The following is a 22,161-nucleotide window of genomic DNA, read 5'->3' on the forward strand; positions in this document are numbered from 1 at the left end:
GATCCAATGGCCTTTCTTCTTCACCAAAAGCCCCCTGCCCCTGGGTCCCCAGGTCGGCCCAGCGCAAGCCTCACTGGTCCAGGTGGACAGTGTCAGTTATTGGGCACTAAAAGCCAGGCCCTCTGTTCAAAACTCCACCTACCACATAATTGTCACCAGTAAGCCTCAGAACAGTCCTGCAAGGTTGCCAACGCTAGTCTGATTTTACAAACGAGGACTCTGTGGCCCCACGTCAGATAAATGGCAGAGCTACGATTTGAAGGCAGCTCTGCCCTTGACCCCTGCCCCTTCAGCAGGCTCCCAAGGGGCCAGGAGCCGGTCAGGTTCTCTGCAGTGACCGGCCGCCCCACCTCTGAGGAGCCCAGGGGAATGGCTGTTAGGAATTACAAGCGTCCCTGTGAGAGCACAGAGTGGAAATGCCCATTGCATAGATGGGGGTATGGAGGCCCTGGGAGGGAAGGGATCGGCCCGGCTTTGTGCAGGGAGTAACAGAGCTGGGACAAGGATGGAGAGTATTCCAGTGCCCCCACGCCTTCCCCCACCAAAGCTCACGAAGGTCCAAACCACAGGCGACTGGGTGGCCGTGGGATCCCCGGCCTGGGCCACGCCAGACACGCAACAGAGGCTGCCTCCACGGGGCTTGCGGTCTCCCCCGGCAGGGAGAGGGGCGGTGAACCACCTTCTAGGTGCCCATCGGTGGCTGTTCCACAAACTAGTCCACAGGGCCCAGCGGGACTCAGAGAGCTGAGGGAAGCCTCCCCATCCCCCCCCCACAACGACACAGAGACCTCCAAAGGCTACCTTCTGTTATAGATTTATTTGATATTTGAACCGAGTCTACAAGTTCAGACCCTCATGTAACGGATTGCTTCATGGTCGTCAAAGGCTAGTGTGCATTATTTCTGAGGATTACATCCGCCGATATGACGCAGGAAACACACATGGACAGACAAATGGACGTAATCATTAAAGACAAGAGACGCTAAAACGTGCCTTAGTGTCCAAGTGATTGATCTAAGGGGGGGGACCCTTCTAACGCGGGGACCCCAGTGACTGATCTAAAGTGAGGTGGCTTCCAGCAACCAGGTGCTGAGGGGGCTGTGTGTGCCAGGCGCCCGGGACAGAAACTGGAACTAAGACCTGGGGAGCCCACCCTCCCAGCAGCGACCTCCCTACCCACGACCCCGCCTCCGAGTGTCTCTTCTTTAGGACCAGGTGGTGACAGGGCTGATGTCAGCAGCTGAGGCTAGTGGTGGCACTGGGCAAAGTCGTGACACGTGAGGTGGGAATGCAGAGTCCGGGCGAGGTAGCTCCTCCTGGCTCTTTAACACTGAGACGAGGGACGGGACGATGGAGCACCGTTCATCCGGGGATTAGCCAACCCGAGTCTCCTCCTTTCTTGGCAGCTCTAGAACATTCCCTCTGGCCAACAGCCACAGAAATGAGTGCCTGCCAAGACACATGGAGGAGAAAGAAAACAAGACACCAAAAAACAAAACAAAACAAAACAAAATTCCCCGTCCTGGGAGAGGAGAGGAACAAACAGAACTCTTGGACCGAGGTCACACCAGACTCGGAAGACATTCGGCAGCCTGCACCCGGCGGGGGAGGAAATACAATTCAGGGTCTTGCTGCTCTGCTCTGAAGCTGCCATCCCGCCCTGAGACCCCAACTCACTGGCCTTCATTGTCTTTTTTTTTTTTTTTTTTTTAGTTTTTTTCTTTTTAATACCCAAACCATCAATTTTCAAAGCTTTAAAAAAAAAATTTTTTTTTCTTTTCTTTTTTTTTTTTTTTACTTAAAAAAAAAAAAAAAAAAAAAAATCTAAAACTGATGAGGCAAGCCCCAGGCCTGGCCTTTCTACCCTGCGGCCTACCATCCCCCTGGGCCATACCGCCAGAGCCCGGCCCCCGCACCAAAGGGGGTGGGGGGGCGGCGACTATCCACGGCTGGTTCTCCCTGGACAACTCTGCTCAAGTCTGGGTGGGTACCGCCGGTGGCATCACCAAAAAAACGAAAAAGGGACATGGCCCACCCTTCCTTCAACACCTCCCCCATCTGAGCTGGACTTTCTTGGGAATGTAGAAGTTATCCGGAGGGAGGGGTGGGAAGTGGCGAAAAATAAATACCAAGAGCTAAGTAGGTGTCCCTGGGCCTCTGGCGGCAGAGATGGCCTCCAGGGAAGAGGCCCTGATTGTCCAAATACTGCACTCTACGACTTAGGTCTCTGATCTCCCCGACAAAGCGCCCGCCCTGGGGGGCATGAGTCTCGAAGGAGAAAAGGGGCCAGCCCCTCAGGTACTGTCCTGTTGCTGCAGCCCAGCCGACGTCCAGCCCCGGGCTCCTGGCCTGGCTGAGACCTGGCTGGTTGTCCCTGGGTGCCTGGGTCCCTGGGTCCCAGGGCTCCTCGGTGGCCCCGTGCTCAGCCGTCCGCCAGCGCTCAGGCCTGCTCCTTGTCAGCCCTCCACAGCCGCTCCTTCACCTCGGGCGGCAACGTGTTGAACAGGTCCTCCTCCACCACCAGGCCGCTGCGCTTGAGCAGCGGGCACTCGCCCAGCTCCACAGGCAGGCACTCCAGCCGGTTGCCCCGCAGCTCGATCTGGGTCAGGTTGGTCAGCTCGCCCACCCTGGAGGGCAGTGACTGCAGAACGTTGTTGCCCAGGTGCAGCGCCCGCAGCTTCCGGCACTGGAAGAGTTCCGGGGGCAGTGCCTCGATCTGCAGGGGAGGAGCAGAGGGCCCGAGTGAGGGGCACAGCACAGACCCGGGGCCTTGGCCGAGGCTTCTCCCCGCTCCCCCGGCACCAGTACCGTCCGGCCCGAAGCCCAGCTGACTCCCACCTGTACTTGAAGAATCATTCTGTACTCACCTCTTCTGGGAAGCCTTCCCCGGCCTCCCAGGGAACCTATGGCCCCCACGGCCCCCAGGAGCACCGATCCCTCCGTGGGGAAGCTGCTTGGCCACCGGTCACTCCTGGACCGTGGGCTCTGGGAGGGCAGGATGGGGGCCACCTGGGTCCCCGCTGTCTCCCAGCACCTGGTCCCCCCGCACATCACAGCGGCCAGGCCAGCTACTCCACTAACCGCTCCCCACTCCCTCCACCGTCCAGGCCTCACCTGTGGGTCTTGCCTGATTTAAGAACAATTTATGAGGGGCGCCTGGGTGACTCAGTCGGTTAAGCGTCCGACTTCAGCTCAGGTCATGATCTCACCGTTTGTGGGTTCGAGCCCCGCGTCGGGCTCTGTGCTGACAGCTCGGAGCCTGGAGCCTGCCTCGGATTCTGTGTCTCCCTCTCTGTGTCTCTCTGCCCCTCCCCTGCTCAGCTATCTCCCTCTCAAAAATAAAGAAACGTTGGGGTGCCTGGGTGGCTTGGTCAGTTGAGCGTCCGACTTCGGCTCAGGTCACGATCTCGCGGTCCGTGAGTTCGAGCCCCGCGTCGGGCTCTGTGCTGACGGCTCGGAGCCTGGAGCCTGTTTCAGATTCTGTGTCTCCCTCTCTCTCTGCCCCTCCCCTGTTCATGCTCTGTCTCTCTTTGTCTCAAAAATACATAAACGTTAAAAAAAACTTTTTTTTAATAAAAAATAAAAAAAATAATAAAGAAACGTTTAAAAAAAAAAAAAAGGACCATTTAGGAAAGGGAGAAGCATGCCGAGAAAATTGTACGCCCTGAACTGTTGCTGAGAACTGGAGACAGTGTGCCAGTACAGGTGGGGACCCCAGCTGTGTCACTTCCCTGTCCTGGGCCTCAGTCCCCTCCTCAAGTCACACCCTGACCATGAGTGCCGGGAGCCCAGTATTGGCCATTCCCCTCCTATTTTGCAAAATCTGAATAATGGGCAATGCCCACATGCAACTTTCTACACACCAGGCTCGATCAGAGCACTGATACTTTTTTTTTTTTAATGTTTATTTGTTTTTGAGAGAGAGAGAGAGAGAGAGAGAGCGAGCGAGGGCCCAAGCAGGGGAGCGGCAGAGGGCGGAGGACAGAGGATCCAAATCAGGCTCCACATTGACAGCGGGGAGCCTGATGTGGGGCTCAAACCCATGACCCTCTGCTATCCGTCCACACCATCGGTGGAGCAAGGAACAAACAGTGGAGCCCACATGGGGACCTGCTGTGTCTCTAGGTGCATAGGAAAGGCCGCACAAATGCCACCTTCCTCACTGCCCTTCTGTGAGGAATCAGCTATAAACACGGTTCTTTTTTTTTTTTTTTTTTAATTTTTTTTTTCAACGTTTTTTATTTATTTTTGGGACAGAGAGAGACAGAGCATGAACGGGAGAGGGGCAGAGAGAGAGGGAGACACAGAATCGGAAACAGGCTCCAGGCTCCGAGCCATCAGCCCAGAGCCCGACGCGGGGCTCGAACTCACGGACCGCGAGATCGTGACCTGGCTGAAGTCGGACGCTTAACCGACTGCGCCACCCAGGCGCCCCTAAACACGGTTCTTACTGAACCTGTTTTTGCCAAAACAACCTCCTTCAGGTACGAGGGGCAGGAGGCACCCCACTCGATCCCGCGTGAGGACGACGGAAAGACTGTTCAGTAACCTCTCTGAGGCTGCTCTGTCCCCATCCCCATTGTCCTGCTGAGGCCTGGAGAGGCGAAATGCAACGTGTCCGAGACTACACAGCCAGAAAGGTCGAGAGAGGATGTGAGTAAGCCTGGCTTCCTCTGACTGGAGCCTGTGCTGTGCTCCCATTGTGCCAAATACGGCGCTCCCTGCCAGTGTAGCCCTGGGCAAGTCCCTTTCCCTCCCTGTGCGTCAGTTTCCCCCTCTGTATAATGAAAGGGTAGGACTGGAAACGCATGTCGCCTTCAATGTTCTGTGTCTGAGGATGTTTTAAAAGAGACTCCTGCCCCAGGCCTCCCAAACCAGCCCCCGTTGTGCCCAGCGGTCAGGGATGGGGCCAAGGTGGCTTCCAGGTGAGCAGGACTGACACTGAGGGACATGACGGTCAGAGGGATGATGGGAAGCGGGCTCTGGCAGGACTGGGGGGGGGGGGGGCCTGAGCCCCCCAGAGAGCCCGCTCTCCACCACAGTGGCCTCTTCTGACGACTCAACGGTCAGGGAAGTGTGAGAGGCCTGGCCCAGTGAGTGGCACAGCTGGGGTTCACGTGCAGAACTGCCTCCCCACGTCCCCAGAGCACCCCTGCCCCATCCAGTGAGCTCTCTCCACGTCCCACAGAAAAAAGGGAAGGTCCCTCCAGTGGCTTGGCGCCCCGCCAACAGCCACCCCTGTCCTTTGGGCCTGTCCTTCTTCCCGAGGTGTCACTCAGCTGCTGAAGGGTCGAGGTCCTTTCCCATCACCCCGATCCTGCCCTCTCCTATGGCCCGGGGACCTCAGTGGCTCCACTATCAGCACTGAGGTGCCCTCAAGTCCCGCCAGTCTTTGAAAAAAAGCCCCTCCCAGAAGCCTCTGGGGTTGCTCCATGGCCCTCCACCCCTCCCAGCAAACCATCTGGACAAACACTGTCTCTTGCTTCACTGTGATCCAGCTTCTGCCCCTGTCCACCCCTGAAACTATCCGGCCAGAGTCACCAACAGTCCCTCCTAATCCGTTGGACCTGAACCCATTCTTTCACCCCACTGTCCCGCGTGCCGTAAGCCCACACTCTCCTGCCTGGTCTCTTTCGCTTCCACCCCAAAGGCTTGAGCCAGACTCCTCTCTCCCTCCATCTTCTCCCCAGTGATCTCGACAAGGACCCGTCTTCACGCAGGAGCCTGGGTGGGCACAGGGCGGATTCCCTGGGCTTCAGGCTGACTCAACATGAACATCCCTTGGATGTCCCAGGGGCGCCAGACCCTCAACATGGGACATACGCTCTCCTCTCTGAAAACCAGTGACTCCCTCTACATCCTGTTTCAATGGCCCATCTTCCCAGGCAGCCAAGTGAGAAACCCAGAGTCACTCGGAGCTCTCCCCTTGTCCCGCATCCGATCCAGCCCCATCCTGCGGATTCTGCCGCCAATGTCTCTCCACCCGCAGCAGCCTCTGTCACCCCCCGTCCCCTGCCGGTGGCTGCACCTGGGTTTTCTGCTAGCTCTTGACCTCGCTCATCTTGTCCCTCAAACCCACAGCCTCACACTGCAGCAAGATCAGTCTCTCCCAGTTGTAAGTTAGGTCGTTCCTTCATGCACTCAATCAACCAGTATCTGGTAAACATTTCCTGTGTGCCAAGACCCACGTCACCAGACAAGGGGCACAGGGACGATCTGATGGAGACAAGGAAGAAGAACAGGACTCTCCTACCAATCCTGGCCTCAGGCTGCTCCTCCCCCATGGACAGAACCTACTGGACTCTCCCCTTTCCTCTTCATCTGGCGGACTCCTCCTCGTCCTCAGGGCCAGGTGAGATGTCCCTTCCTCCATGAGGCCCTCCTGACCTAAATCTGGGTTGAGGCCGCTCCCGTGTGCGCCCAGGAGGCTCCAGATGGGCAGCCAGTGGGCCTTGTTCGTCCCTGTGTCCCCAGCACCTTGTCCCATGCTAGGAGTGCTTGAAAAGCATTTACCAAATCAATGAAAGAATGAATAAATGGATTTGTGGACAGATGAACACCAGTTTTCCGTGTCTATTCACATGAGTTTAAACCTGGGAAAAGAGCAGCTAAGGGCCTGAGCCAGGTCACACCCACCCCTCCCTGTCCACCTGCAGCCCCAGGGGCGGGGGGATGCTCACAAAGGAGGAGGAAAGGGGCTCCAGCTTGAAAGGATGGGCCTGACAAGGATCCTGCCCAAGTGAATTTTTTTACAGAGGCCTCTGGCATTCCAGGGGCGGAGACAGGATGTGATTAAACAGTGTGCTAAATAGGGCTGCAGAGGGTCTCCTTCCTCGGGACAGCAACAGCGTGCCTGTCTGCCTGTCGCCAGCTCCTTTCCTGAGGGGTGACCTCAGCCAACAGGCACGACCTAATAGGCCTGTTAGGGGTGAGCAGCGGGGGTTAGCGGATGGAACTTCGAGCCAGGCTGGACGTCTGCTGCACCCTCCATCAGGAAGGAGGGCCCAGCAAGCTGCCCCACGCCACCCCCCAGACAAAGGGTTGTGAGATGCCTTAGTGGACCCAATTCCAGGGGCAATCTGGCCCCACACTGTGCTCTGGGGGAGCCGCTTGGTCCCCCTCCACGTATTAAAGGAAGTGTTGGGGTCTGTCTGGTGTTGCCCAAATGAGGCTTCTGCCCAGAGGTCCAATTTTCCTGATCAGTGGCCTGTCCCAGGCCATGGGGGCAGATTCTCCAGTGAGGCAACCTGGGACATGACCTTCGCCCTTGTACGCTCAGTCATGATTTGGGGGAGGAAGACAGGACTTGTCACCATCCCTGATCTACGGAAGCGTCAGGTTGGTTTGTACTGAGAGAGGCTTAGGACGGAGGAGAGGGGGACCCAGACCCTTCAATCTGAGTGACACTGGAGAAGGTGTGTCCTTTCCTGGGGCAGGAGCATTTCAGGGACTGCCTGAAATGAGAGAGCTCCTGCTGGGAGCTTCGTGCCCTGCAAAGGGTGGGCCGCTTTGTGCCCCTGGCCGCAGGGCGGCGCAGGGATGGTGTCCGAACCAGGTCTCCAGAGTCTGCACTCCTGGCCTGGGGCTCCCACCGCCACCTGCCTCACTGCCAGTCTCCACCCTGAAAGCGGAGACCAGGAATGTGTCACCCCTCCTGCAGGTGCGCAGGAGGGGCGGGCCGGGGGAGGTCCTTCCAGAGGCTGTGGCTTTGCTTGCACTACAGAGACCTGACCGCAGGGCCACAGGAGCACCCTGCCCTCAACTCCACCCGCCTGCCTCTGAGAAGGGGCCCTTGGGTGGGGGGCTTCCCTGGGCAGGCGAGGGGCTAGCACACAGGGCTACCAACGATTTGTAGCCCTCCAGGGCATCGCCTCCCACACTGCTGGCCTGAAATGGTTTGTACAACTTCCTCTCCAAAAAGGCAGGTGGCGACAAGCCCGACTGTGCCCTCTACCACCCCAAAACACAGAGGGGGAAGGGTGTGAGCAGTGCAAAGAGTTGCAGAAACCACCCGGTTTCGCCTCGGTGAGCACCAGCCACCCACGGTTTCTGTTTCCAGTGGATCCAGATTGGCCCCTCGACTCCAAATGCGATCTAGAGCCAGCTCCAGGCTGGGTCCTGCCTCCCACAACCCAGCCCTCGGACCTCCTGCCCCAGCACACCCCTGCCTATAAGGAACGTGCCCCGGGTCCCTTCAGGGACAGGCACCCCCCCACCCCCACCCCCTTACCACACCAGCCCTCCCGACAGAAGGACTCTGCAGCATCCTATGGCAAAGACAGGCTCCCAAGCCCAGGTCGGCAGGACTGGCCCGGGGCCTGGGAATCTGTATTCCCAACAAGCTCCTCCCGGGTGCTTCTGGGAACCACGGGGGCGGGGGAGGACCGCCAACCCAGGAGCCTCAGGCCATCCCGACCACCCCGAGACACCGAGCCTCCTGAACACCTCCCCCTCCTCCGCCAAAGGCCTCCGCCGGGCCCCCCACGGAGCCACGGCCAAGCCACTCACCCGGTTGGCCGTGACCGCCAAGTTCTGGAGGTTCTGCAGGAGGCCGATATCGGCGGGGAGGAAGGTCAGGTTGTTGTGGCTGAGGTCCAGGTAGCGCAGCTTGCGGCAGTAGAAGAGCTGGGTGGGGATCTTCTCGATCTTGTTGCGGTTCAGATAGAGGCGCTCGAGGTTGGTGAGGTTGCCGATCTGGATGGGGATGTAGGCGATGTGGTTGTACCACAGCTTAAGGCAGGTGAGGCGGTGCAGGTGCTGGAAGCTGATGATCTCCTCGATGGTCTTGAGGTTGTTGTCCTTGAGGTCGATCTCCTGCAGGTTGTGGAGGCTGAAGATGGAGTGTGGGATCCGCTCCAGGTCGCAGCGGATCAGCTCCAGCTCGGTCAGGTTCACCATCTTCTTGAGGCTGTTGAGGACGATGAGCTTGGTGCCCTCGTTGTTGATGGACAGCTTCTGCAGGTGCACGCCCACGTCGGTGACCACCTGGGGCAGCTTGGTCAGGTTGCTCTTGAGCCGCAGCACCTTGAGACGCTTGAGCTCGCGCAGCCCGTCGATGACGATGTAGCGGTTGTTCTCCGCGCTCAGGTTGCCCGTCAGGTGCAGCTCCTCCAGGGTCTTCAGGCTGTAGATCCACAGCGGGATCTCCTTGATGTCCGTGAACTTGATGTGCAGGGCCCGCAGGTTCTCGCGCAGGAAGGCCAGGGCGGGCGCCTCGATCTTGGCCGCCGTGTGGTACAGCCACAGCTCCTTGAGGCCCGTGAGCTGGGCGATGCTGGGCGGGATGGTCACGTCCGGGATCAGCTCCAGCTTCAGCACCTCCAGCTCCACCAGGTCGAACACGGTGTCGGGGATGCCGCTGAGCATGAACAGGTGCAGCTCCAGCTTGTCCTGCGCGTTCTTGGTGAGCCGCTGCCGCAGCTTGTCCAGCGTCCACTCGTTGTTGAGGTTCAGCTGCCGCAGCTTGTTCTCGCTCACCTCCGACAGGAAGACGGCGAAGCGCTTCGAGTAGAGCGGGTCGTACTGGTCGATGAGGTGGAGCATGAAGGCGAAGTCGTTCTTGACGTCGGGGATGTCGCTGTAGCTGCTCTCCTCGCGGATGGACTCGAACGAGTACTTCTTGAGGGAGCGCCGCAGCATCCACCACAGCGTGTACATGCAGATGAGGCCGTAGAAGATGACCAGGCTGATGTAGAAGGACGCCAGGATCTTGAAGAGCGTGGCCAGCGGGTGGGCACAGCGGTAGGTGCGGTAGCCCGTCAGGCTCTCGATGTCCACGGTGCAGTCCACGTCGAACTTGATGTTGTGCACGTAGTAGACGGTGTAGCAGATGATGAGGATGAACTTGACCACCTTGATGATGGTCTGCCGCATGTAGAGGCGGTACACGATGTCCCCCTCCTCCACGTGGGTGCGGAACTTCTTCACCTTCTCGAACAGCGCCTTGGCCTGCTCGCCCTCCTTCTTGTCCAGCACGCCCGTCTCCGAGCGGTCCACGATGCCCTGCTCGATCCGGGACTTGGTCCGCTGCAGCATGGGCACGGTGGCCTCCACGTCTTCGCTGACCGTCGACGACTTCTTGTCCATGGAGCCGTTCATCTTGCTGAAGGCCGGCTTGGGGTCGCTCTCTTCCACCACCGTCTCGGACAGGGCGCGTGTGGTCCAAGGCGAGTCGAAGCACTTGAGCAGGATAGACACGAAGTGCTCCAGCTTCGAGCTCGTGCGCGGAAACTTGAACCAGAAGTTGCTGCAGGCCAGGAAGATGAGCGTGTGCAGGAGCACCAGGTAGGGGAAGTACTTGGCGAACCAGTGCAGGCGGTTCTCGTAGCACACGGCGTCCACGTAGTTGTACTGGTGCCGGTCCAGGTCGTACTTGATGCCCGTGGGGCCTGCGCCGGGGGTCGGCAGGACCGTGGAGTTGGGGTAGGTGGGCTCTGGGCCAGGGGCTGCCCAGCCCCGGAATGAGTCGTTGCAGGAGTCCTTGGTGACCCACTTACAAGGCAGGCAGATCATCTTGTCCTGGGTGACCTGCAGTGTCCCCCCAAAGACCGCGATCATCAGCATGACAATGGAGATGTAGTCGGTGAACACGTCCCACCATGGCTTCAGGATCCGGTAGGCTGGCTGCGTGTCCGCAAAGTAGCGGAGCTCTGTCACTGGAATCATGGTGCAACCTGAAAGGGACCCACAGGAGGGGGTTACCACAGGGCGGCCTGGCTGTCTGGGACCCAGGAGACAGCACACCCATCGTCCAACATTCCACCTTGAGTCGGGCTGGGAGTCACAGCCTTGCCACGCACAGGGTGGCCCACCGATCAGCCTCTGTCCAGAACTATGTGGCCACCAGGCGGCCGGGACACCAGCACAGGGGAAGGCAGGTGGCCTCCGGACTTAGCAGACGTGAAGACCAAGAACTGAGGTCGGGACCCACGCCGACAGATGGCTAAGGTGGCCTCGCCCTGCATTCCAGCAGGACCATTTGGGAATTCCTGTCCCCGGGCTGCATCCTATTAACGATCAGACTGACCAGAGGGGCTTGCTGAAAACTCCCAGTTCACTTGGAACCAGGGCCGTGATGCTGCTGCCCCAGTGACCCGAAGAGGTTTCCTCCAAGTGTGAGAAATCCCAATGTAGAAGAGGGGGCTTGATGTGAACTCACTTTTTTCTTTTAAGTTTATTTATCTATTTTTGAGAGAGACAGAGACAGTGTGAGCAGGGGAGGGCCGGAGAGAGAGGGAGAGACAGAGAGAGAGAGAGAGAGAGAGAGAGAGAGAGAGAGAGAGAGAATCCCAAGCAGGCTCTGCATTGTCAGCACAGAGCCCAGTGAAGGGCTCGAACTCACAATGAGACCATGACCTGAGCTGAAACCAAGGGTCGGACGCTTCACCGACTGAGCCACCCAGGTGCCCATGAACTCACTTTTGTAAGACAAATAGGGAAATTCAAAAAAATTCTATGAGGATGCATGTAATTATGTCCCTACTGGATCCTGAAGGGAGTCTTTCTTACACACACACACACACACACACACACACACACACACACAGAGTAGGGGGTGCGGCCAAGCAGAGAGAAGACAAGAAAACAAGACCGATCGCCGCCGCATGCTGGATGATATCACAATTATTATTATTATTATTATTATTATTATTATTATTATTATATCTCTGGCCGTGTGCATCTACATGTGTGTGTATAAGGAAATTAAAAATAGCAGCATATTATCTCCCTGGAGAGTTCAATTCGGCAGGTCTCAGGTAGAGCTTACACTTGACTTTGGTGACACTAACGATTGGCCAAGTTTGGGGAATACTGCGTAAGAAGCCACATTCAGGAAATCCAGCCAGTGACATACAGGAGGAGTGCAACAAAATGAAGGTGCGAAAGGAATCCTGTGCTTGGACTGTCTGCAATCACCCTGCCAAGATACACTGCCCTTACAACTACTGGTCTGCAAGACTGTAACGAAATTTTAAAAAGTACTCTATGTTCACCAGAGAACGCTTGGGGAAATATAAAAAAGCATAAACACAAAAAAAGAAATCCCTTGTAAGAACACCGCCAGGGCTGCCCACTGTTAACTTTTCAATGCGTAATAACCTTCCAGTCCTTTCTGTGCATATTTTTTAAAATAAAATTGCGAATTTTATTTTACTCCCTATTTTCCAATGTAGAATCTAGATTTAAAAAAAAATTTTTTTTTTTTTTTGAGACAGAGAGAGACAGAGCATGAATGGGGGAGGGTCAGAGAGAGAGAGGGAGACACAGAATCTGAAACAGGCTCCAGGCTCCGAGCTGTCAGCACAGAGCCCGACGCAGGGCTCGAACTCCCAAACTGTGAGATCATGACCTGAGCCGAAGTGGGACGCTTAACCAACTGAGCCACCCAGGCGCCCCAACTAGATTTTTTTTTTAAGTTTACTTATTTTGAAAGAGAGAGAGAGGCAGAAAGAAAGGGAAAGGAAGAGAGAACCCCAAGCAGACTCCACACTGTCAGCAAGGAGCCCAACGCAGGGCTCGATCTCATGCACCATGAGATCATGACCTGAGCCGAAGTCTGGCATTCAACTGACTGAGCCACCCAGGTGCCCCTAGAATCTAGACTTTAAACCAAGGTTTAAGTACTTGTATTTTGACAGACTGGTCTGTTTCTCTTGGGAGAGGAACCAGGGTGCCCGGACTACGGGACTGCCCCCCTCATTCTAACTGTTGGTAATGTTAATGATGACCACGGTAATGAAACATTCATAAAACGGGCCTCCCTGCAAACGCCAAATGTGTTCCATCCTGTCTTTCCAGGGCGCACCGGGATGGGTGGGAAGGACAGGAAGAAAGCAACCCAGGACTCTGAGAGGGAATCGGGGCACTCAGATGGACGTGTGCCAGGCACTGGGCTAGCCCACACCACGGAATCCCTTCGATGCCCACGCGCAGGCCTGTCTTTGGCCTCGTTCCACAGACGGGGGAACTGAGCTCAGGGAAGTGAAGTCACCTGCCACGGACACTCTACGACTCAGGGCAGAACTGGGACTGAACCCAGGCCTGTCCCTCCGCCTCCCCACTTGGGTCGTCACTGCTGCACGGGCTTGCTGTCAGCGTGACCATGCCAAGAGGCCACACCCGGGAGTCCAGCTTCCCTGCCCCCCTGGGGTTCCCAGAACTCAGGTCACCACGGGGCCAGTAGACACAACCACCCTCCCTGGGCCACCAGCTCCAGCCCAGGGGTCAGCCCTCCTGGCGAGAAGGCCTGAGCCTCTAATGACTGGCTGGCTCCTTACACCGCCCACACTCCTGGGGAGGGGGCACCCCGGGGAGGGCTCGCTGAATCACGCAGCCAGCCTCCAGCTGAAAGAGACCCGGATACTCGTCCCTCCCTCGCCAGTTCCCCAAGCCCACATCCAGGCAGGCACCCAAAGGCTGGGGACGGGAAGGGAGGAGGGGCCGACCGAGCTCCCGAAGGCGTGCACCAGCCTGCCCCGGAGATTCCAGAGAGAGACGGCTACGGCAGGACGCCAGACGCTGGGGGCGGTGCAGTTTATGACCAGGCAGGATGTGGTTGCAAACTCACAGTTTTGGAGGGAGGTGGGTGTGCCAGCCTAGTGGGGACACCCGGTCTCACGGTGAGGAGTGGCCTCTGGGCCCTGCCGTCCTAGGGCTTTGCACATGTGGCTTCTTGACTTCTGAGGTGGGAACGGTGCACAGCTCCGTTTACAGGTGAGGGAACTGGAGGCCGGCAGAGGGAGGAAACAGCCCAGGCCATTCCAGACCGGTATGTCTGGCTCTTAGCTTGCCCGACCCCAAACACCTGGTCTCAAGCACATCCTGAACTCGCTGCCATCCAGCTCTTGGCTCAGCCTTCTGGGGACGATGAAAGTGCCCAAGGTGTGTCCACGCCTCAGGGGCCTCTGTGTCCAGTGGGAGCTCGTGGGCAGTGGTGGGAGACACAGATGCCGCCTCCCTGATGAGAAGAGCCTCGTGGAGTCTCAGGGTGCAGAGCCAGGGGCCCTGGCTGGGAGTTCGGTGCAGGCCCGGTCCCGTGGGGGTGACCCTCTAGCTGCACCCTATTTCTGCCTCACCTCTGCCACCAGCTCACTGTGGAACTCTGGACAAGACACTGCCCCTCTCTGCTGGGGTTTTGGAAGAAATCTGGAAAGGAGGTGCAGGCACCAAACCCCAGGCTTTAGTCCCCAGGGATGCGAAGGAGGGGTGCCCGCCCCAGGGGCCCCCAACAACCAACAGCTAGGTGGTAGGGGCAGCCCACTCCCAAGCAGCTCTTGCTGAGGCTGAGGGCGGGCAAGCCAGTGGCCAAGAAGGCTGAGCTGAGATCTGCCAGCCTCGACCTCGCTGCAGGACTTTGGGCAAGGTCCTCGCTGGCTTTGGGCCTCAGGTTCTGCACAGACACCTCACAGGGCTGCTGGAAAGCGACCACAGAATTTCACGCTTTTGCAGTGCTTAGCGCAGAGTGGGGCGGGCAGGCAGGCGGTTCAGGCACCTCCTCGTCTTGCTCCTTCAGGGCAGGAGTCTTTGGCGCATAGTAGGTGCTCAATAAAATCAGCGGGTCTCAAGAGAGAGCCCGAGAGGACGGGACAGGAGTGAGATGCAGGGAAGGGCAGGGCCCAGGCATGGCGGGGAGGGAGGGCAGCAGCGAGTTTCAGGTGGATGTGGGCAGGGCTGCACATCCTGGCAGGGAGGAAGCGGAGGCTCTGCCCAACCCCGAGGGCCCCTGGGAAGGAGACAGAGCCCCTCACACCCCACCCCGCCCCAGGTAGGGATCTCCAGTGCAGGGACCCACCCCACGAGTCAGTGACTCAAGAGCACTGAACATCCACAGGGGCAGCTCCTGTTCCCAGACTAAAGACTCAGGGCCAAGTCCAGGATGAGCACATAGTTCCAGCACCCATTTTTTTCCCCCTTTTTTTTTTTTTTTTTAAACGTTTTTTATTTATTTTTGGGACAGAGAGAGACAGAGCATGAACGGGGGAGGGGCAGAGAGAGAGGGAGACACAGAATCGGAAACAGGCTCCAGGCTCCGAGCCACCAGCCCAGAGCCTGACGCGGGGCTCGAACTCACGGACCGCGAGATCATGACCTGGCTGAAGTCGGACGCTTAACCGACTGCGCCACCCAGGCGCCCCTTTTTTCCCCTTTTTTTAAGTGAGCTCTACACCCAACGTGGGACTTAAACTCACGACCCTGAGATCAAGAGTCATGCTCTACCGACTGAGCCAGTCAGGCACCGCCCCCCCCCACACACCCATTTCTTTTTCTCCAAATTTCACTGTGGTCATATACACATAACATAGAACTGACTGTTTTAACCATTTTTAGGTATGTCATTCAGTGGCATTAAATACACTGCCATTGTCGTACAGCCACCACCACCACCATGGGTCTGCTCTGTCCCCATTCAACACCAACTCCCCACTGCCCCCTCCCCCAGCCCCTGGCAACCACCATGCTACTTTCCGTCTCTATAAAGCTGACTATCCCAGGTGCTTCGTGAACGGAGCCGTGCAGCAAGATTCGTCTCTTTGTGTCTGCCGTATTCCATTTAATACAGGGCCCTCAAAGTTCATCCGTGTCTTAGCACGGGTCAGAATTCCTTTCCCTTTTAAGGCTGAAGGATATTCCCCACAACCATTTTACAGATAGGGAAACTGAGGCTCAGAGAGAGAAGCCACTGGCCCAACTTCACACTGGCTGTAAGTGACGGAGGCCACCTTCAGAGCCAGATCCACAGTGGAGCCCGGCCCTGCAGCAGCTCCAGGGGGCCACCCGGGTGGAGCAGATCCCACCTGGAGGCAGACCCCTGTGCTCAGGAGGGCGCCACAGGGAAAGGGAGCGGGTTCAAGGGAGTGGGGATCTCGTTTCCGGTTACAGAAAGCACTCCGCCCAGGACAGTTCCTGCAGGCAGTGTGTTCATCCCCTCCCTGCACTGAGCCCCTCCCCAGCTTGCATCGCCTCCGGGCAGGGGTCTGGAATAGCTTGTCTCCCCCATGGCCTGTTTCCCTGTCCCAAAGGGGGCAGAGACTCTGTCGTGGATATGCCCACGTCTTGTAAAAGGTGGTCAAGGGACCGAGGGGCATGTGATCCCAGGCCTGTGCCTGCCTTGGGCACCTCCTTTCACACTGTCTGTGGCCCACCCTGAGGTCAGCCAGCAAGGCTTGGCTCTAGAGCCGCCGATGCCACCAAACACCCCCTTGTCCTGGCCACCCCTGCCTGCAGCCAGCAGGGAGGGAGCAGTGTGTCCAGGAGCCAGGACTCCTTTCCCTCGTGGCACGTTGGTTTTCCCAGCCATAAAATGGGGGGTGGGGCGGGGGACACAGATGCCCTGCCAAGCTCTCTGGACTATCAGAAGTCACTGAAATGAGCTTTCCCAAACTGCCTGTGTATGGCCCATCGGTCAGGTGGAGAGCAAGCCGCAAGCTACATGATGTGAGCTTAGAGCTGGAGGGGTGGCCGGGCTAGTCTGGGCTCTGTCCTGAGTGGTGGAGTGACCCTGGCAGGCGCCTTCATGTCTCTGAGCCTCAGTGCGCCCCCATCTGTGGGATACGGCTAAACCAGACATGGGCCTGGCCCCCCAGAGCAACCCCGACTTCAACAGACAGTCAGGGGTGGCTGAAAAGTGCACAGAACAGGAGCACAAAGGAAGGAAATGGAAGGAGGAAAACCACCCAGAGGGCTGGCAGATACCAGGCAAAGAGACACCGGTGGGTGGGGCCTGGCCCACAGTGGGCGGGTCTGGACCGCTGTGGGCGGGGCCTGGCCCGCGTGGGCGGGAACGAGGATGCGACCTTTTCAATGGAACGAAGTAGCTGTGTATGTAATACCATTTTGGAAAAAAAGCAAGATCCAGAAAAATAAATAAACATAATCTCATTCTGATAAACCCTTGACTCACAGTCCCTGCACCGTGGGGAGGGGCTCCCTCTCCGAGAGGGAATAAGAAACAGAATTAAAAGAAACTGATTTTTTACCAGCATGCATTATCTTTGTGATTGATAAAACAGTAGAGTTCAAAAGAAACAGAGCCTTAAAAAAAAGAAGAAGAAAAAGAAAATCAGTTCTCATGTGGGGATCAGGTGTTCTTTTGAAGTTCTGGGAGGGCAGTTTGGGGAGGGCAGTGGGGAATTGGGTCAGATCAGGTCAGGTCTTTGCCCCAGGAGATGGAGAATTTGGAAAGGATCCTGAATAGAGGACAAAGATGAACGGGTTGAACTCAGGGAACTGAGAAAAGACAAAAAGGCAATGTGCCTTGCTGTCCTCTGAGCTCTGGGCTGACTACTTCTTTTCCAGAATGGAGGTCTCACTCTGAGCTACAGACTGTGCCCTCCTAGAAGTCAGGGGTTAACATCCACCAGTGAAGTGGGAGACCAATGGCTGCACCCAAGTAAAGCTTCGGAGGCAGTGGGCAAGAGGCCACCCAGGGGCCGGGGGCCAGGGAGGCTAGGAGTCCTGCAGGACAGAGGCCAGCCCAGACTCATCCGGGGGCCCTTATGCAGAGCCCAGAATACAGCAGTGGAGACAAGACCTGCCGATCTGGGTGGAGCTCAGGAAGGAGGCCGTAGGAGGAAGGATGGCAGTTGTCTGCGAAAGAGCAGGACAAAAGTCAGTCACAGGAATGTTCATCAGAGTGTTATTTATGCCCTGGGAAAACTGGAAACAACCCAGATGCCCATTACTGGGTGACTGGTTAAAGACTCATTAAATGATCAGATGATAAAACGCTATGAAAGAATGAAAACTTGTTAGAGGAAGACACCCAATGACTTGATAAGAGGAAAAACGTCAGAAGTATGCTACCTGCAAAGAGTAGGTAATCAAACTGTGGTGGAGTAATTCTTCCGTTACGAGTTTTACGTATACAAATAAAACTTAACACATACATTTGAACCATATTGGCAGTGACATCAGACTGCTGTTCATAATCTTTTTTCACTCCAAACTTACCTCTATTTTCTATTACGCTAGTCAGGTAATGAAGTTTGGTTTTTGTGTGTGTGTGTGTGTTTTTTAAGTTTATTTTTTTCAGTAATCTCTACACTCAACATGGGGTTCGAACTCATGACCCCGAGATCAAGAGTCACATGCTCTTCTGACCGAGCCAGCCAGGAGCCCCGAAAAGATTTTTTTTTTTTTTAACGTTTATTTATTTTTGAGACAGAGAGAGACAGAGCATGAATGGGGGAGGGTCAGAGAGAGGGAGACACAGAATCCAAAACAGCCTCCAGGCTCTGAGCCGTCCGCACAGAGCCCAACGCGGGGCTCGAACTCACGGACCGCGAGATCATGACCTGCCGAAGTCGGCCGCTCAACCGACTGAGCCACCCAGGCGCCCCGAAAAGATTTTTTTTAAATCACCATTCCAAGGGCATCTTTTGGGATGAGCACTGGGTGTTGTATGGAAACCAAGTTGACAATAAATTCCATATACTTAAAAAAATAAATAGGGGCGCCTGGGTGGCGCAGTCGGTTAAGCGTCCGACTTCAGCCAGGTCACGATCTCGCGGTCCGTGAGTTCGAGCCCCGCGTCAGGCTCTGGGCTGATGGCTCGGAGCCTGGAGCCTGTTTCCGATTCTGTGTCTCCCTCTCTCTCTGCCCTTCCCCCGTTCATGCTCTGTCTCTCTCTGTCCCAAAAATAAATAAAAAACGTTGAAAAAAAAAAATTAAAAAAAAAAATAAATAATAAATAAATAAAAGATCAACACTTCAATTTAAAAAAATAGCAATAAAAATAAAATTTGGGTAAAAAAATAATAAAATAAAATAAAAATAAAATCACAATTCCAAGGGATTAAGCATAGCTAAGACAATTTGGAAGAACAAGGTGAGAGGAGACTGACCACAAAGATATAGGAATTCAGCCAATGTGGTATTGTGATGTAGGGATAGATGGATGGATCAAAGGAACAGAAGGGCGAGCCTAGAAACAGACCCTGAAATGTCTGGAAACAGACATGAAGAGCATTAGCTTTGCAGGTCGAGGGAAAGAATGGGCGTCCATGAATGGAGCTGGCTCTCAGGTACTCACATGAAAAAAACCATAGCCTCATCTACTTCCTTAATATGAAAATAAATTCCAATGAACCAAAGACCTAAGACAAAAGCTCCAAGGAGGCCAACATGGGCAGGGCTCGATCCCACAACCCTGGGATAATGACCCAAGCCGAAATCAAGAATCAGACCCTCAACAAACTGAGTCACTCAGGTGCCCCAAAAGTTGAAAGTGTTTAAAAAAAGGGGCACCTGGGTGGCCCAGTTGGTTAAGCCTCCAACTCTTGGTTTCAGCTCAGGTCATGATCTGGTGGTTCGCGAGTTGGAGCTGTGCATCAGACTCTGCACTGACAGCACAAAGCCTGCTTGGAATTCTCTCTCTGTCCCTCTCTCTCTCTCTCTGCCCCTCCTGTGCTCTCTCTCTCTCAAAATAAATAAACTTTAAAATTTTTTTTACGTTTATTTATTATTGAGAAACAGAGACAGAGCATGAGCATGGGAGGGACAGAGAGGAGGGGAGACACAGAATCTGAAGCAGGCTCCAGGCTCTGAGCTGTCAGCACAGAGCCCGACGCGGGGCTTGAACTCCAGAATGGTGAGATCGTGACCTGAGCTGAAGTCAGACGCTCAACCGACTAGACCACCCAGGCACCCCAAAATAAATAAATAAACTTTAAAAAAAAGAAGAAAGATCTAAGAGATCAACTTAGGATGAGAAAGGATTTCTATCACAAAGAGTACAAATCCTTACAGGAAGAGATTGATATTGTGATCACATTAAGTTCAAATAGGGGCGCCTGGGGGCACCTGGGTGGCTCAGTCGGTTGAGCGTCCAACTTCGGCTCAGGTCATGGTCTTGCAGTCTGTGGGTTCGAGCCCCGCATCGGGCTCTGTGCTGACAGCTGGGAGCCTGGAGCCTGTTTCGGATTCTCTGTCTCCCTCTCTCTGCCCCTCCCCCACTCATGCTGTCTCTCTCTGTCAAAAGTAAATAAACATTAAAAAAAATTTTTTTTTTTAAATAGGGGTGCCTGGGTGGCTCAGTCGGTTAAACGTCCGACATTGGTTCAGGTCACGACCTCACGGTTCGTGAGTTCGAGCTCCGCATTGGGCTCTGTGCTGATAGCTCAGAGCCTGGAGCTTCTGTGTCTCCCTCTCTCTCTTTTCCTACCCCGCTCGCACTCTGTCTCTCTCTCTCTCTCTCTCAAAAATAAATAAAGATTGGGGCGCCTGGGTGGCGCAGTCGGTTAAGCGTCCGACTTCAGCCAGGTCACGATCTCGCGGTCCGTGAGTTCGAGCCCCGCGTCAGGCTCTGGGCCGATGGCTCGGAGCCTGGAGCCTGTTTCCGATTCTGTGTCTCCCTCTCTCTCTGCCCCTCCCCCGTTCATGCTCTGTCTCTCTCTGTCCCAAAAATAAATAAAAAAAAAAAACGTTGAAAAAAAAAATAAATAAAGATTAAATAAAATAAAATACATGCATATCAAAGAACATAATAAAAAACAAGTAAAAAGAACACGCAGATTTGGAAGAGATATTTACAATGTGTGTAACTACCAAAGGATTAGTATCCAGGGCAAATACAGAACTCTTACAAACACAAGAAAGAGACAATCCACAAGAAAAAAAAAACGGCAAAATACACGAACAATTTACAAGAACAAAATGCAAATGGAGGGGCGCCTGGGTGGCGCAGTCGGTTGAGCGTCCGACTTCAGCCAGGTCACGATCTCGCGGTCCGTGAGTTCGAGCCCCGCGTCAGGCTCTGGGCTGATGGCTCGGAGCCTGGAGCCTGTTTCCGATTCTGTGTCTCCCTCTCTCTCTGCCCCTCCCCCATTCATGCTCTGTCTCTCTCTGTCCCAAAAATAAATAAAAAACGTTGAAAAAAAAATATATTCAAAATGCAATGGAATTTAACGCATGAAATTAATTCCTAATCTCGTTACCAATCAGGGAATGCAAATCAGATGCCACTTCATTCCCCTGCAACTGGCAAAAATGCTGAATTCCTAGACGAGGAGTTAGGATGCACATATCCTACAATCCAGCGACTTCTCTCCTAGTTATAGATCTCAGGGAGTTGTTTTACACACATGAGAAGTCACGGACAAGAATGCTCTCTAAAGAGTTGCTCCTAACAGCCCCAAATCAGCAGCAACCCATCCATCAACGGGAGAAAGGATAAATCATTACCGTCGTACAACGGAATGCTAAAGCAATGAGTTAATGATCTATACCTACATGTACTAACAAGAACGGACCTCAGAAACAATGCTGAGCCAAAAAACAAGCTACAGAATAATGTTATGTGTTATGCAAGGTTTTCTATAATGTAACATATCCATGTGTAGTAAAGCTATAAAGACATGCATGGAGAGCCCCCCAATCAAGATAATTTCATCCAGAGAGGTGAAGCAAAAGGGCTTGGGGAAGAGGCTTTGCTTATGTCTGAAATAATTTGAGACAGAGACAATCTAGCTAACGCAATTACTGTAAAAATTAAGGACTGACAAAGCTGAGTCCTGGATACAAAGATATTCGTTCTGGTTTTATACTTTTCCGTGTGCTTAAATTATTTCATACAAAATTTTCCAAAATCATCCTCTGTTTCTACCCCCTCTGGCAGGTCCTCTCTCTGGTCCTCACACCTGCCAGGCTCAGCTGGAGGCGGCCGCTCTGGACCTACTGCTGGGGCAGCAAATTCAAATCCTCCTTCCAACTGGCCTGCTCCTCACCTGTGGTCTCTGAGGATCCTAGAGAACACGTTACCACCCCTGCCTGGTCCTGCCCTGTGCCCAGCGAGCTGCCGAAGCGGGTAGGATGCAGTCAGACCCTTTCCACATCACAGCAGATGCAGGCGGGGAGAAGTGGGAAGGTTCCTGTGGCAAGGCCGGAATATCCCTGCCCCTGGAGAGTCCCTATCTTCCCCCTTGGTGGCAGCCAGATCGCGGAGGGCACAGAGAGCAACAGCTTTGGATCTGGGAAGACACAGGTTCAAAAGCAGCTCTCCTCTGAAATCAGTCCATGACCCTGGGAAAATTATTAGCTCAAGCCTCTGTTTTTACAGTTTTAAAATAAGAATAGGGGTGCCTGGGTGGCTCAGTCGGTTAAGCATCTGACTTCACCTCAGGTCATGATCTCACCGTTTGTGGGTTTGAACCCCGCGTCGGGCTC

The 22,161-nt window shown here is 55.0% G+C and overlaps 1 protein-coding gene across 4 annotated transcripts in view; it reads right to left on the reverse strand.

Moving 5' to 3' along the window:
- Nucleotides 1-798: 798 nt before the first annotated feature.
- LRRC8A (leucine rich repeat containing 8 VRAC subunit A) overlaps nt 799-22,161 on the reverse strand; it is a 31,586-nt gene continuing 10,223 nt past the window's right edge. For 2 of the 4 annotated variants that reach the window (XM_058693865.1, XM_058693866.1), the window contains 2 exons: nt 8,509-10,673; nt 799-2,716 (listed from right to left, as the gene is read on the reverse strand). In XM_058693865.1, the coding sequence (XP_058549848.1) occupies nt 2,441-2,716; nt 8,509-10,665 (2,433 nt within the window). In that variant the 5' untranslated portion in view covers nt 10,666-10,673 and the 3' untranslated portion in view covers nt 799-2,440. Of the gene's footprint in view, nt 2,717-8,508; nt 10,674-11,680; nt 11,918-22,161 lie in introns of those variants that run through there. The other 2 variants (XR_009251375.1, XR_009251374.1) reach the window with 2 other exon arrangements.

Source organism: Neofelis nebulosa, chromosome 12, assembly GCF_028018385.1.
Source record: "Neofelis nebulosa isolate mNeoNeb1 chromosome 12, mNeoNeb1.pri, whole genome shotgun sequence".
NCBI lineage: Eukaryota > Metazoa > Chordata > Mammalia > Carnivora > Felidae > Neofelis > Neofelis nebulosa.